Here is a 17,154-nt window from a genome sequence, read left to right as displayed (position 1 = left end):
ATATTTATTTAAAATGTGATCAAATTGAATAATATATATATTTATATATATATATATATATATATATATATATATATATAATATAGATTTGTTGAAAGTTGTATATATATATGATGAATAATGAAATAATTTTTAATATTTAATATTTCTGAGTAAAACTGAATATTATATATTATGTGGAAAATAATGAATGGTTGGGCTTGAATATATATAATCAGGATTTTATTGGCTCATTGATATTATCGGTGTGTATAAATGCCCATGTGACCTTGTTTATATTAGCAAAAAAGTGGTTGTGTAGGCAGAGAAAGTTCTTACATTTAAAGATCATAAAAATGCATTTTTTAGATTAACATGCACTTAAGTATCGTGCACAATGAGAGCAGGGACATTTGTTACAATAGTCAGGTCTGTTTCGATTTCATGATGCCTTTAAATGCCAACTATGTAATTCATAAAGCAAGGGCAAGCAATCACAAGAAGACAAATCGAAATACCCACGAAGCTGCTTTTTACACCCTTGGCATTGCACCTCGAGTACGTGGGCTGAATGTTAGTGAATGTTTAACGCTGCAGTCCCAGCTGAAGAGGGTCTGAAAACAGCTGAATCATTACTCTCTCTGGTGTCTCACGGTTGTCTCGTCCTCCTCTCTCTGCTCAGTGTCTGAACAGCGGATTCTTTAGCAGTGATGGAAACGATGACGAGCCTGCAGAGGTAAAATTCTCCATCGCCTTAAAAAGCGCACGGCAGAAAAGAAAAGAGAGACAGAGAAGGAGAGAGAGAGGAGGAGCCTGCTAAGGTATAATCTTCTATCGCTCTTTTTCCCTGTTTAAACCCTTACAGAATTGACCACACTGACCAGAGTTTCCACCAAAATACCATTGTTACTACAGTAAAACTGGGGCAGCAGTTAAAAAATGGAAAGCAATTAAAAAACTTCAAATATTGTTTGAAGGACAGGCTGTGTATATTTATGTAATAATAAAACAGTGCTATTTTATAACACTTCTCATAGATAACATTCAGCTCAAACTGGAAATTAAAATATTAATTCGAAATCGTATTATGTTCTGTGTAAGCTTCTTTCCACCACAGGATAAATCTCGCAAAGTCAAAGACAGAGATATAAACTCAGAATTGTGAGAAATAAATGCAGAACGGCAAGATATACAGTAAACATAGAATTGCGAGGTATAAATGTAGAATTGTGAGATATAAATGCGGAATTACACAATACAAATGCAGAATTGTGAGAGATAAACTAAGAATTGATATAAATGTAGAATTGCAAGATTCATTTTTTTCACATTTTGTTATGTTGCTGCCTTATGTTAAACTGCTTTAAAATCTACCCTCCATACACCATACTGACAAAGCAAAAACAGAATTGTCACAACTTTGTAAATTTATTAAAAATAAAAAAACTGAAATAAGTACATTGCATAAGTATTCATAACTAAATATTTAGCTGAAGCATCTTTACAGTCTCAAGTTTTTTTGTTTGATATTATCATGGAATTCTCAGAATTCTTCTTTTATATCTCACAATTCTGCATTTATATCTCGCAATTCTGCATTTATATATCATAATTATGCATTTACCGCATATTTCAGAATTTTGCATTTATATCTCGCAATTCTGCATTTATATCTCGCAATAGCCTACTGCAAATGCAGAATTGCGAGATTTAGACATAGAATTGCGAGATATACAGTAAATGCAGAATTGCGAGATATAAATGCAGAATTGCGAGATATAAACGCAGAATTGCGAGATATACAGTAAATGCAGAATTGCGAGATATAAACATAGAATTGCGAGATATACAGTAAATGCAGAATTGTGAGATAAACGCAGAATTGCGAGATATACAGTAAATGCAGAATTGCGAGATAAACGTAGAATTGCGAGATATACAGTAAATGAAGAATTGCGAGATAAACGCAGAATTGCGAGATATACAGTAAATGCAGAATTGTGAGATATACAGTAAATGCATAATTGCGAGCTATAAATACAGAACTGCAATATATAAACGCAGTATTGCGAGATATACAGTAAATGCAGTATTGCGAGATATAAATGTAAAATTCTGAAATATGCAGTAAATGCATAATTATGATATATAAATGCAGAATTGCGAGATATAAATGCAGAATTGCAAGATATAAATGCAGAATTGTGAGAAATAAATGCATAATTCCGACATATACAGTAAATGCAGAATTGCGCAATATAAACCCAGAATTGCGAGATATAAATGCAGAGTTGTGCGATTTAAATGTAGAATAGTGAGATATAACCACAGAATTGCGAGAAAATGCTAATAATGTGAGATAAAAAGTCAAAATGACCTTTATCATTTTTTTATTCTCAGAACCTTTTCCATAATATTCTTTTAAGAATTATTGTTGATATTTTCTAAATTAAAAATGTTTTAAATAAAGCATTCAAAACAGTGACTGATAAATTTGAATTTCAGATGCATATTTTCTAAAATATGAACCCTTTGAGCTTGTCTAATTTTAATTGCTAAAATGTTCTGAGTTTTTAGGGCTTTAATGCTGATGTCACGCAAAATCGATTTTCGGCCGTGAGCTGTTGTAGAATCAGAGGTCAGATAGTGACTCAACTCTTTTGTTAATGCCCCTGACTTAAATGCAACTTTTAGCAAGTTTGAAATAGCCTGAGGCAGTAAGTGGGCGGCTCTCATGGCATTTGAGCAGTGACCACTGAGCTTCTTCTGTGTGCAATATGGCATTCATGTAGCTTAAATAGCAGAACATGATGCCAAGGTCATGGGTTGCATTCCCAAGGAATGCATGAATGCAGTGTAATTGACTTTGGATTGAAGCACCTACCAAATGCATTAATATAAAAGTAAATGTTCTCAGGCTAAAGAACTGACAGCAAATGCAAAGTCATACAGCGAATCTGTACATTTGTATAATCAAATTCAAATTGCTTGCATGGTGCTCCTGTTCTTATTTCAGCAGTTCATGACAGAATGGGATGGAAATGTCATAGGCAGTCTTTCAGTCTGTCATCTCATCCATTATTAATCGCTGAGTGTGACAGACTTCCGACTTTTCGGCAAAAACAGTCAGTAGTTTTGACACCCCTGACCAAAATCAAATTGAGTCAGCTAGTGGGACAGCGCCTTAACAATGACTGCTATAACTATGGTGTTTTGTTGGAAACGATGGTTACTGTGGTGCATTTTTAAGGGAAATTTTAACATCAATCTCAAATGCATATGTAAACTTTTTTTTGTTCAGTACAACCCTCCTGTTCCTTTATCTATGGCTAAGCTGATGACATTAACATAATAAATGAAATAATGCACAGTCAGCTCTCTCTCTCTTTCACTGGCTCGCTTTCTTTCCTCGTTTTACTCACCAATACAGTCCAGAGCAATGCAAATGAGTTTTATTCAAGTATGTCTAACTGATGTAATGTGCCCTGTTCACTCTAGATGGCGCTACATGTGTAAGTCTGCAGATGTGGGTGGTTGCGTGTACATTACCATTATAGTCGTGACGATAACCGTTCTGTTCTCCATAGCGGAGTCATTTCCCATGGAGAGCTCATTCTGGACCAGAACCAATTTATCCAGGTCATTCCAGTAACCGATCTGCAGATGATAGACGATGGGGTGATCAATCCTGTGTGTGTGTGGGCATCTGGGTAAAATTACGGTGTGTATCTGTATAAATGGATGCTTGTGTGTGTCTGAATGCATGAAAGTATGTTGTGTGTCTGACCTTGCGGGGGCCGTTACTCTTTAGCTCAAAGACGTCCATGGTGTAGTTGACTCTGCGTCCATAATGATCAAACTGGATATTCCCAGTGAGACCCTGGATTCTCACCTTTACACACACATACACAAGGAAGTATTAGTAAGACAGAACACACATCACTTTTGGTAAACGTGGACCAAAGTTATCATTTATGGCTACAATTTATTTTGCTAAGTGGATTAAACCTTTTAGATGAGTTAAAATATGTCAGATTTGATAGCAAGTTTATGTATCCTTTGCATCTTGTATTGCCAAGCCCCCATTTAGTCCCACCCACTCCCATCGGTCATACAGAGTCCCGCCTACTCTTACCTTTCAGACAGTGTTCCGCCCACTCCAACAGTCCTGCCCATTCTTACCTGTCAAACAGCATCAAATCTACTCCCACCTGTCGAACAGAGTCCTGCCCCTTCTTACCTGTCAGACAGCATCCCGCCCACTCCCACCTGCTGTTCAGACCCCTGCCCATTCTTACCTGTCAGACAGTGCCCCACCTACTCAAACTTGTCATACAGAAAAGGTGCGTTCGACTTGAACCACGGTTACAGACGGCAGTCAACGAGAGTAGCCGCTTGCAGTCGGGGGCGGAGTTGAAAATGGAGCCGTCAAGTTTGACACTTTCTGCACCCGGTAGTGATGCTCGCGTGGTGTTTACATACTCTGTCACAGATGAAGTGAATTAAATGCAATATTTGTCATATACACAGACGTTTCAGAAACATTTTCATGAGCAACAGAAACACTTTTTATATACTGCTTAATACAGCACCATCTGTTCAAGAATAAAGTTCAACATAATCATATACTATTTAAATACTAGTAAAGTGGGGGTAAATATGCTTTTATCAGCATATTTATTTATGATAAACGTGACCCAATATAACATTGCGACTACATTAAAAAAGCTTTTACCATTCTAAAAACACAGATATGTGGACATTATTGGAATTGGAATTGAAAAGGTTAGAATAAACCCGAAACACACGTGATTGTTGTCATGCGGTGAATCTGGCCAATCGCGAAACAGCGGTGTCGTCATCAGTGCTCCTGCAGTCGCTCTGGAGAAACTGCTGCGGCTGAGTCAGGCAGCTGCTCTCGAATTGCTATCACGGTACTTTGATGCCACACGTGACAGTCACGTGGCATCTGCACGGTCTCAAGTCGGACAAAACTTCTAACTGGCATGCACTGTTTCAAGTCAGAATTTGATCGATCTGTGCAGCACCACGTTAAGTCGAACGCACCTAATTTTTTCCGACAGTCCTGCCCACTCCCACTTGTCGTACAGAGGCCTGCCCAATCTTACCTGTCAGAGAGTGTCCCGCCCACTCTCACCTTTAAGGTATAGTTCTCTGCCCAGTTTAACCCATCGTTCAGAGTCCCACCCAATCCTACCTGTCGTATTGTCTCACCCACTCTAATTTTTCAGACATAATTCCACCCAGTCTTGTCTGTCTTTGATTTCCACTCTGATCTTTTAGTCAGCTTCCACCCAGTCTCATTTCCATTCCCACCTGCTGTACAGTGTCCCGCCCATTCCCACCTGCCATACAAAGTCCCGCCCATTCCCATCTGTTGTACAGTCTCGCCCATTCCCATCTGTCATACAGAGTCCCGCCCTTTCCCACCTGCCGTACAGAGTCCCGCCCATTCCCTTCTGTCGTAAAGATTCCCTCCCATTCCCACCTGTCATAGAGTCTCACCCACTCTCATTTTTCAGACAGCATCTCACCCAGTCTTATCTGTCTTAGACTCCCACTCTGATCTTTTAGACAGCTTCCTGCCCAGTCTCAACTGTCATACAGACTCCCGCCCATTCCCACCTGCCATGCAGAGTCCCGCCCATTCCCACCTGCCGTACAGAATCTCACCCATTCCCACCTGCCATACAGAGTCCCTCCCATTCCCACCTGCTGTACAGACTCACACCCATTCCCACCTGCCGTTCAGAGTCCCTCCCATTCCCACCTGCCATACAGAATCCCGCCCATTCCCACCTGCTGTACAGAGTTCCACCCATTCCCTTTTGTTGTACAGAGTCCCGCCCATTCCCATTTGTTGTACAGATTCCCGCCCACTCCCACCTGTCTTACAAAGTCCCGCCCATTCCTACCTGCTGTACAGAGTCCCGCCCACTCTCACCTGGCTCACAACATCCCATCAACTCTCACCTGTCTTTCACAATCTCACCCGCTCTCACCTGTTTCAGAGTTCGTTCCATGTCGATGCCCTGATTCCAAGGAGCAGCCGGGTTGGCCAGACAGTCTCCAGCGTTGCCTCTGCGAGAGATGTCGATCTTCTGTCTGCGGAGATTCCGAAATGCCTCCGCCATCACTAGCACACCATCGTACGTCAATGATGATGTGTACTGAGGAGGTAAAAGGAATATTGTGTCTTTACTTCATTCACACTACATTACCCATGCTTCCTGTTTACAATCACATATCAAGTATAATGCAGAGCCGTCCTAGTGCCTAAAGTAGATGTAAATGAAGCAGAGAGGGCATTCTAGGTGAGCGCATTGATTATTGCCTCCGCCTGCTCGCTTGTAAGGCTGCGTGTGTAATGCAATGTGACATAAAACTGCAATGTAGCACCGCCGCTACTTGTTACTGGAAAAGCTATTTAGCTGTAAAGCAGTACAGATTGTTACTACAGAACAGTAAAGATCCAGAGTGATTGCTGGGGAAAACAGTGCATCGTTTTTCTCTTTATGAGGTACCACTAGCGGTAAGAAAAAAACGCTGGATTTTCATCTGTTGTTATTTCCATAAACAAATACAAAAGCATGGCTATTTGCATGAGTAAATCGTCCCAATAAGACAGAACAAGTCTCAGTGGCTGGGTCTGCACTGACACCGGTCGTTATGAATGAACTTGATCAGCGGAAATCAAGATTTATGGTTCTAGCAGAGGCATAATAACATCCAATTAACATTGAGGGAAAGACAGGAACAAACAACAATCATTAAAGGGGGAGTCAGCGAGCGAGATGCAGAAAATCAAGAGCGAGCAAGAGATGGAGATAGTAAGAGCTCTTGCCTGTAAAGTGTGCTCTAATGAACCCGTAAAGATTGGTCTGATGTTGCTCTGGTAATTTATAGCAAGGACTGCAGGATGGAAGTGCTAATCAATGGGAGTAGAGAAGGAGCTCCATGTTATCAACAGAGGGGGAAATCAAGGTTTTTGAGCTGAGGACAGCACGATTAGGTGAGGTTATGCAGCACGTCTTAATGAGTATATTTGTCTTGTCTAGTAAAATCGTCTTAATGAGTATATTTGTCTTGTTTTCAAGTTATGGAGAACTGTAATACATTTTGTGTGGTACAGGTTCACTTGTATTTACGACTAAGAATAGATGTGTGCGAACTGAATTTAGGAACGTGTGAGAATAAGAAAAATTCCAGCGGGTCCTTAAAATGTCTATAAAATTTTGTTTTATTAAATTTAAGGTCATAAAAAGTCTCGAATTAAAATATCTTAGTCTTAAAAATATCTTAAATGTTATAACAAACATCTTAATAATCATATTAAGAGGTCTTAAATTTGGGGATAAAGAACAGGAGTTGATTAGTAAACTTTTAAATGTATTTATAAAAATACATTTGACTTAAATATACATATATTACTTTTTATTACTTTATTTTTTATTATTTAGTATATAATATGTTTTACTAAAATTTAAGAGAGAAAATAGAAGAATTAGAGCAAATCAGTACTTCTGAATAATTTACTGCCATTGTGTAAATAATATGTAATCATGTAACCTATAAAAAAGTAACTGTCTGATTATAATAACTTTGAAATTTAATAGAATCTTAATTTTTGGAATCTGATTACATGTAACCAGTTACTAACCAGCACTGTATGTGTGTGTGTGTTTATATATATATATTTTTTTTTAATAATTCGTTTAAAACATTTTTTTTTATTAATATAGTTTATTTTAAATTATATACAATCTTTGTGTATGTATGTATGTATGTATGTATGTATATTATAATATTCAGTTTTTTTTCATGTTAATATAATTTACTTTAAATGGTATACGGTATACCTATGATGAAAATTACAGGCCTCTCTCTTCTTTTTAAGTGGGAGAACTTGCACAATTGGTAGTTGACTAAATACTTTTTTTCCCCACTGTATATATATAAAGGCATATAAATAAATACAAATACATAATTATTAAATACAGTTTGAAGCTAAAATATATAAAAAATATTTGTATTATTTTAATAAACTATTAATGTTTTTGCTTTCATTGTATCCCTTTATAAAGGAAAAACACATTATTTGATCAATTTTAATCGCGTCCCTAAATGTGAATTTGTCTCTTGGAAATGAGACTAGAATGCTAGTCTTCAAAACACAACTTAAAACATGTGTTTACTTGTATTTAGACTTTATTACACACGTTCCCCAACAGACGGGTTAAACGTGGCTCCGGCTGCAGTCTGTCATGGTTTAATTGACTCAAATATTGCCTGGGCAGCTGCTCGTTGAATCTCATTGGCTAAAGCTTGACGAAGAATGTGTCCTGTCACAGTTTGATTGGCTGAACATCTGTGTCTGGAATTCTGCCACATGCGTCCGACAGGATTATCAGGGTTCCAACCTGATTTAAACCAACCTGCCATTTGCCGGGCGATTTCCAAACACGCTGTTTGAGTAGATAAGGAATTATTCTGCTAATTGATTCAATGGTGTTGAGCACGTTTGCGTGCACAAAAGTGTTTGCTACTCTGGTTTATTGGTGCTTGCATTTGTGTTTAATTATGTTGTAAATGTATTTGCTTACCCTGGGTGGGCTCTCGGATCCTGGATACTCCCTCTGGTCTAGTTTGTTCCAGCGCTGCATTAGTTTGATCACCATTGGTTTGCTGAAATCCACCAACTGGAAACCAGTTACGTTTGCCCCGCCATGCATAAACCTCTCAAGAGAAATGTCCTTAAATCCCTGCAGGGAGAAATACAGAGAGCAGATCAGAGTCAGAGCGAATGCAGCCGATTCATTCAAAAGATAAAGAGGTGGAAAAAGGGAGATTGATGGAATGAATGTGAGACAGAGTGAGTTTTAACATTTCTTAATATCCCAGATGCTGACGCTAACAAATGTCAGCGCAGAATACGTTACGAAGGCCCAGCACAAAATAAGCAACGATAAATCACACGTAACAAAGTTCAGGTTCAGCAGTCCATCATAGTCAGAGTCTCCAAAACTGAACAAGACTGCAAATTCCTTCAGACTAACTAGCAGTTCAGATTAATTTATCATCCAGATTGAGTTTTACAGTTTCTGAGAGGTGCAAAACTCATCTTCGTGTTGCTAGGGTGTTTTGGGTGGTTGCTACGTGATTCGCACCAATTAACTAGAGAAAGATAAATACAGATACATTCAAAAAAGATGTGAGAGGTGCAGTGTTGCCAGGGCATTGATTTATGGTTGCTAAGATGATCTGAGTGATGTTTAGTTTGTTGCTATGTGCTTAGGGTGTTTGAGGTGGTTGCTAGGTGGTACAATCAGATTAATAAGAGAACAATTCAAACAAATACATACAAATTATATTAAATGAATGAATGAATTAAATTATATTCAAATAAATTCGATATTTAAAAAAAGAATTGGAGAATTGGACTTACAAATACATAAAAAGTTTTATATTAAATGCATTAAAATGAATGACATTATATTAAATTAATTAAAATTATATATAAAAAATGTATGAGAGAGGTACTTACAAATACATAAAAAGTTAATTAAAATTCATTACTTCGTAATAAAAAATTATATGAATTCAAATACATTTTAGATTAAAAAATAATTCCAAAAAGATGTGTTGCTATGGTGTTCTGGGTGGTTTCTTAATAAACAAACTAAAAAAAAGTTCTGCGTCCTCAAGTCTCTGTTTGCATTCTATGGGATTTTACATGTGCAGGATCATCCAGCAGGTGAAAATGGTGTGTTTGATCACTTAGTAAAGCACTAGCGCACTTCATTTGAGCAATCGTTGTGCCAAAAGTAATACTGCGTTCTGGTTTTCTTCAGGAAAGTGAAGCTCTGTCACAGAGAATTACAGCCAGAGGACACGCTGTTCATTTCCTCCAGCGCTTCATCAAACTGCGCCAGCACTCACCAGGTTAGCGATGATGTAGTGGTATCCTTTCACATGTTTGCCCACGCTGACAATCTGAGAGAGAGAGAGATAGAAATATATGGATTGAGTAAAGAGTAAATATCACAAAGACTCTTTTATTACATGCTTCAGTAATTCAGCCAACAGATGTATTACCTATACTTGGAAAAGTGTATATAAGTAAGTATTTTTTTTACAGAGTTTAGGTTCCAAGACATTGTGTGCATTTCAGAATTGCTTTCCTGTAAAATTGGATTTGTATTCCTGTGGCAAAGAGGATGCAGAATTGCAGTTAAAATTTGAATGAAAGTAGAAGGAGAATTTTGATTTTAACAATAACTTACAAACCTTTAAAGACAGACCTACTGTGAGGTTGTTAATCGATGGTATATGCTTTTGTTGAAGCCATCAACCTGCATTATTTTAACTTATGTTTGTAAATAATTGTGTTCAACAGTGGAATTCCTGGTAAGAAACTACATTACCCATAATTCTGCTAACTCTCCACCAATTAGAATTGAAGCAAGTAAATCATGTCAAAAGAATGCTTTTGTCATGCTTGAAGTGGACTTTTTCACTGGAGGAAGCAATATTATGGCTTATGGACTAGCCAGAAGCAATGGTTTGAATTAAAAATTAAAAAAGTCAAAAAATATAGCATTCCATCACTGTCTCAGCAATGCTGAATGCTGTGCAGTGAATGGGTGCCGTCAGAATGACAGTCCAAACAGCTGATAAAAACATCACAATAATCCACAAGTAATCCACACCCCTCCAGTCCATCAGTTAACATCTTGAGAAGACAAAAGCTGAAACAAATCCAGCATTAAGACATTTTATCTTCAAACCGTTGCTTCTGGTCAAAATAGGAGTCCATAATTCATAATAACGCTTCCTCCAGTGAAAAAGTCAATCTCCTGTTGTCTCTCACATATTTGTTTAGAGCTGTTTTGGCTTGTAAATGGTGTTTGATCTGTGCAGATTTCTCTCCTGATTCAGACCAGACCACTTTTTCACCAGAGGAAGCATTATTATTGATTATGGACTTGGTTTGAAGTAAAATAACATCTTGATGGATTTGTTCCAGCTTTTGTCTTCTCCAGATGTTAACTGCTGGACTGGGGGGGGGGGGGATTACTTGTGGATTATTGTGATGTTTTTATCAGCTGTTTGGACTCTCATTCTGACGGCACCCATTCACTGCAGAGCATCCATTGCTGAGCAAGTGATGCAATGCTACATTTCTCCAAATCTGATGAAGAAACAAACTCATCTACATCTTGGAGGGCCTGAGGGTGAGGATATATTCATCAAATTTTTCAAATGTGTTTTTAAATCAAAATTTAACAATAAGCAATATCTTTTGCTGGATGTGAGATTTGTCTAGTGTGTAAGCGGTATCGGTGTAAGATCAGCAGACGCTGATGCCAGATCCACATCTGCTCGAGGAACTTGCTGGCAGGACTGGCAGGGCATGTAGAGAGAACATTCTGTTGATGTTGTACCTGACTATGTCCAACTGCGAGACGGTGTGTGTGTGTGAGTGTGTGTGTGTCTGGTTGTATTTGCCAAGTCTGCTGTCAGGCTGATAGATGGGCACCTCAGAGGTCTGCCTGAGGAACAGACGGAGCATGCAACAATCAAACACGGCCCACAATCGCAGAGTTCATAGATCAGACGTATAGAGACTTCTTCTGCTGCTCGTGTTGAACATCATTACCGCCCGAGAAACATGGAGCTGCTACACATTAGGCACGTTTAATGCTAGTATGCATTCAAAAGTTTGGGGTCAGTGACTTATTTTTTTTTTTAGGAAATGTCTTAAACATATAGTAAAAAAGTACTATTGAGAAATTATTATGAATATTATTAAAATTGAAAATAGCTGTTTTCTGTTGCTGTTCATTTTGTAATCTGTAAAGTGTAATTTATTTCTGTGATTGCAAAGCTGATTTTTTTAAATGAATAAAAATATATTAAATGAATTTAATGAATATTTAATTAATTATTTGTAAATAGAAAAAAAATCATTAAAATATTAAATTAATTATATCAAAATAAATTATATATTTTAAAAAGAAGTCAATGAATGTATACATTTATCAATTGTAATATTAAGAATTATTAGATGTTTTATGCTTTTGAAAGAAGTCTCTTCTGCTCACCAAATCTGCATTTGTGATAAAAAATACAGTAAAAACAGTAATATTGTGTAATATTTGAAATTATATTAAATTATTTTAAATGAATAACATTTTTTTAAATGAATACAAAATCTTGAAAATTATATTAAATGAATTATATTAAAAGAAATTATGTATTCTAAAAAATAAATCAATAAATGTATGCATTTATACATTTATATTAATTCATGAATTTTAATATTAAATAATTTGATAATATTTTAATAATTTGGTAATTAAAATAATTACTGTAATTATTTTATATCAAATATTTATTCTAATTTAATAATAAATATGATGACACGTGCTTGTAAAACTTGCCAAAAAGACCTTAAAAATGGCTAAAAACAGTTGTGCTGCTTCATACTTTTGTGGAAACTGTGATACATTTTATTTTTCAAGATTCTTTGATGAATAGAAAGTTTAAAAGAACATAATTTATTTGAAATAGAAATCTTTTGTAACATGTTAAAGGTCTTACTGTCACTTTTGATCAATTTAATGCATCCTTGCTGAACAAAAGCATTAATTTCTTTCAAAAACGATTTCATTTTTATGGTATTCTTTCTGCAGCTTCAGGGATCTTATCTACGCACAATCAGCTTGTAACACTCCAAAGAGAAAGCAAAACGTGAAATCGCATCATATGACCCCTTTAATGTTGGCATGAGTATTTAAATAGCACTAAACTGAATGTTGCTCAGTAAGGTTCTTGTCATGACAATGTTTGAGCTGACTGGCCTGCAGTGAATGCTGTCTGTTCGTGTGTGGGATGTTCATTGGGCTCAGGTCAGTGTGATGTGTCTGTTTCAGGATGTTTGGCAGCAGTTTTGTAAGCACCTGCTCTCCTCGCTGTCTCTCTGTACGTCATGTTATTCTGAGTTTGAGTGCACATGACAGACAGAGCGTGCTCATATTCTGTGAGAAACAGCGAGACGCTCCGCAGGCGGGAGGAGGGATCAGAGAAAATGACAAATCACAGGCCAGGAGGAAAACACTGATCCCTCCGGCTCGCTGGGATTTGTGTTTCTATGCTTTTCCTTTAACGGTGCACGAAGCGTTTTCGCATTTTGGAATTTTTGGAATACGCAATAAATGTGGCTGCTACCTGACAGATATTACTGGAATGGGCATTGTGAGGCTGGTCATGAGTTAGGCAGGCGGACCTGTGCTTTTTTAGCCAATCAGAAACACTCTGTGCTTGTCACTCAATCTGCACATTCAGGGCCATTGTGCATTGTGCCAGTCGATGTTTTGGAGAAGTTTGGTGTGAACAGCTCAAATCATATTTATGCATGCATATATGTGTGTACAGTATATGTGTATGATTATGTTTTATAATGCTTTATATATATATATATATATGTCAAAACATTAAAATTTTAATTTTAAAAATATTGTATAATAATTTCAAAGTCAGCTGGCAAAACTTACAGAACTTACAGAAGAAGCACTTACAGTAATATATAGTTTTATACTTAAATATATTTAAAAATATCTAAACATCTAAACATTAAAAAAAATGTATTAGTATTTTTTTTATGTAATTGTAGAATATATCATTCTATATAATTAATATGTATAATAATAATATAATAATATCTATAATTTCATAATTAAAAAAAATATTATTTAAATAAAAATATATATTTTTAAATATTTAGATAAATAAACATTAAAAATGTTAGGCTTTTTTAATATTCATAGTCAGTTAGCAAAATGTCTCAAATAGATAACTATATAAAGTTTTATACTTTTTAAATATATTGTTAGATTAATACTTTTTTTTTTTTACAAATGTAAAAATAAATAATATTTTTAAATAGCTAAATATTTAAATATATATTTAAATATTTAATATTTACAATATTTGAATAATATAAATGTAAAATATTTATAAAAAAAATTAAAATATTAAAATATTTTTACGCATTGTAGAATTTGAAATAAATTTGAAATATTGATATATTAATTTCAGAGTCGGTTAGCAAAATTGCTCAAAAGCAGTACTATATATAGTCTCATAATTAAAAAAAATATTTTAAAATATCTAAATATTTTTACCAAATAAATTAATATTTCCTTTTAATAAATATTTAACTTTAAAATATTGCCAGTTAGCCAAATGTCTCAAAACACTTACAGCGCTATATTTCGTTTTATGTGTTTTAATTAATTATTTTTTTAAATATACAAATATTTTTAAACATTGTCAAATTTGAAATGCATTTTAAAAATTGTAGAATAATTTCAAAGTCAACATGAAATGGCATTCCCATTTTATTTCATAATGTATTTCTGTGCGTCTTTATAACAGGAAGTTGGAGGAGTTCAAAAATAATTTATTACATTTTGGTGAAAGATTATGAATTTTTTTTTATAACATGCACTGTTCATAATAATATTGTGTATTAAGGAAGTAAATGGGACCGTTTTTTTTTTTTACATGTTGACTTGCTTTGTGATGCACTGACGTCATCCTCACCTGTTCCAGAATGTTCTGCAGACGTTCTGCCTCGAGGTCAATGACGAACTTCTTCTCCTGCCGCCGGTCCAGGTCTTCCAGCAGTCTTCGGTAACTGGCGTCGTTGAAGTTCTCCACACAGATGGCACTGACCTGCCAGCCGTTCTGACCCGCCTTCTCCATGATGGCCTGCAGGATGGCGTATCCTAGCAACAACAACACATCAAAACACTCTAATGCCACTGAGTATCATCACCTAAACATGCATATAGTACAGCTTTGCATATTGGTAAATCTCAGTTATATCAGCAGTGAGACTGTAAATTTAGATTGCAATGTCTGCCAACAAAAGTCAGAGATCCCAAACTCAAACATTTGTCATCAAATTCTTCCAAGCACAAATGATCTGATAATAGCTCTGTACTCAACAATATCTAATTCGTGACTATTTCATGCAACTACTAAAAAGTAAGATGCAACTTAAATCTAATAACATCACTTTACTCTTACTGTATGTCAACATTTGTGTTTATTGTCTATTTTATAAAAAATGGGAGACAAAGATGAGAAATAACTGAGAACGCCATTATGTCTGCCAAAATCTAAAAAAGAAACTATGCGATTTTATGCGAATAATAAAAACTGTAAAAAGATGCAACATAAATCAGACAATAGCGTTATACTTTTACTGTGTCAACTTTTGTCCCATTTGTATCTTAATTTTATTAAAAAATGGGATACAAAGTTCAGGGCTATTATCTAATTATTAATTAAAACAATAAAATCACCATTCGATATAATATAATATAATGTAATATAATATAATATAATACAAATATATATATATATATATATATATATATATATATATATAAACCTTAAACTTATTTTATTTCAATTAGTTGCCATGGCATTTTCATTTATTTTGTTGATGTAAAATATCTAAAACTAAAACTGAAAAAAAAAAATAAAAATGTAAATAGACATATTTTTTTTTAATTAATAAATAATAAAAATGACAAAAACACACAAACAGAAATGTAAAAATAAAAATGAATTTGAAATATTGATTTAAAACTAATAGTATCTCAATAATATTCCAATATGTATGACAAAGTATGAAAAAATAAACTTTGTTATATACTAAATGACATGCTAAAACTGAAATAAAAAACTTATGTAAATATTAAAAGACAAAAAAAAAATGACAAAAGCACACAACAACATTACTTAAACTTGAACTAAAATTAAAATTAAAACACAAAATAAAAGCTCATTCAAAATATAAATAAAAACTAATAGTACCTCGATGATACTAAAATAACACTGAATCCATTATCTCTGTCAATGTATGAATTTTTTTTTAATGCAGCATAATTCAGCCACATTCACCTTTCCAGACTCTGTGCGCACACGTGTGTGTGTGTGTGTGTGTGTGTATCTACAGGTGTGTGATTGCGCTCGGCTCCGTCTCCTGTCCAAGCATCCCGTGTGTATTCTGCATCAGTGTGCCAGTTATGTCAGCCAAGAGCAACAGATGTCCTTTAAATTGGCCCTTAGTCGCACTGCAGGACTTTGGACATCAGGACAAATGCAGCATCCAACACGCCTGTGTGTGTGTGTGTGTGAGCAGGTTCAGAACAACTGATATGACACAAACCACAACACAACACAGACAAACCACAGATGACCGTGAGCGCACACACACACACACACACACACACACACACACAATAATGAAATGGCACCAGCTGTCCTGTGAGTAAACACAGACTGGCAGCAGAGAGCTGGAGAATCCTCTGTACACAAACCCCAGTCTGTGTGTGGACAGAACGGACGGACGGACGGACGCATGCTTGCCTCTCGCTCCATGCAGGGGCGGATTTAGTGAATTGGGGGCCCCAGACAAAATATAGGAATGGGGCCCTATACATTTGCACACACTTTCCTAGATCAACCTTGAGGTTCCTTTTTTGTTGTGATGCTTGCTGCTGCACAATGGTGCCCCATAGTTGTCCAATGTTTCTACATTTTTCATGTACATGTCATAATGGCTTTCTTTCATGTTGTAGACCACGAAATAGCAACTGATTTACAGTTGAGATACAGGTTTTCACAAAAACAAAATAAATGATAAAATAATAAACCTCACAATTGGGCATTTAAACCAGGGGTGAGTCAGAAGTATAAATTATTATATTCATTTAAAACGGGGTTATGTGGGTGGATTTTCGCATTGGTCTGAACAAAAACTACAGACTAGATTATTAAAAATGAAGATTAATTCTCTGCCAGTAGGAGGCGCTTTTGGAACGTCAGAAATATAGCGGTTTCCCTGGTAACGGCTGTAAACAAAAACCTCTCATAAACGCTACTTTATCAGATAAAATGAAAATGCCATCGAAACTTTCCTGAAGACAGTTGGTTCCATTCAGAGATTCATTCATATAAAACCTTGAATTAGTGAGAATGAGAAAAGTCTGAAAAAATATAGTCTATATTGACGAGTAAAGTCCACTGATGAGTTACCAGCGTAAGGCTGTCTAATTCTAAACTTTAAAATACTAT

The 17,154-nt window shown here is 35.5% G+C and overlaps 1 protein-coding gene across 3 annotated transcripts in view; it reads right to left on the bottom strand.

Annotated features, from left to right (window-relative positions):
• LOC107560842 (glutamate receptor 4-like) overlaps positions 1 to 17,154 on the bottom strand; it is a 112,589-nt gene that overhangs the window by 61,717 nt on the left and 33,718 nt on the right. For all 3 annotated transcript variants that reach the window (XM_016245109.1, XM_016245111.1, XM_016245112.1), the window contains exons 4-9: positions 14,608 to 14,792; positions 9,940 to 9,993; positions 8,604 to 8,762; positions 6,003 to 6,170; positions 3,767 to 3,871; positions 3,529 to 3,636 (exon numbers count right to left, since the gene is read on the bottom strand). In XM_016245109.1, coding sequence (XP_016100595.1) covers positions 3,529 to 3,636; positions 3,767 to 3,871; positions 6,003 to 6,170; positions 8,604 to 8,762; positions 9,940 to 9,993; positions 14,608 to 14,792 — 779 coding nt within the window. The remainder of the gene's footprint in view (positions 1 to 3,528; positions 3,637 to 3,766; positions 3,872 to 6,002; positions 6,171 to 8,603; positions 8,763 to 9,939; positions 9,994 to 14,607; positions 14,793 to 17,154) is intronic.

Source organism: Sinocyclocheilus grahami, unplaced genomic scaffold (genome assembly GCF_001515645.1).
Source record: "Sinocyclocheilus grahami isolate Dianchi unplaced genomic scaffold, SAMN03320097.WGS_v1.1 scaffold746.1, whole genome shotgun sequence".
NCBI lineage: Eukaryota > Metazoa > Chordata > Actinopteri > Cypriniformes > Cyprinidae > Sinocyclocheilus > Sinocyclocheilus grahami.
This window is presented reverse-complemented; position numbering and strand designations above follow the sequence as displayed.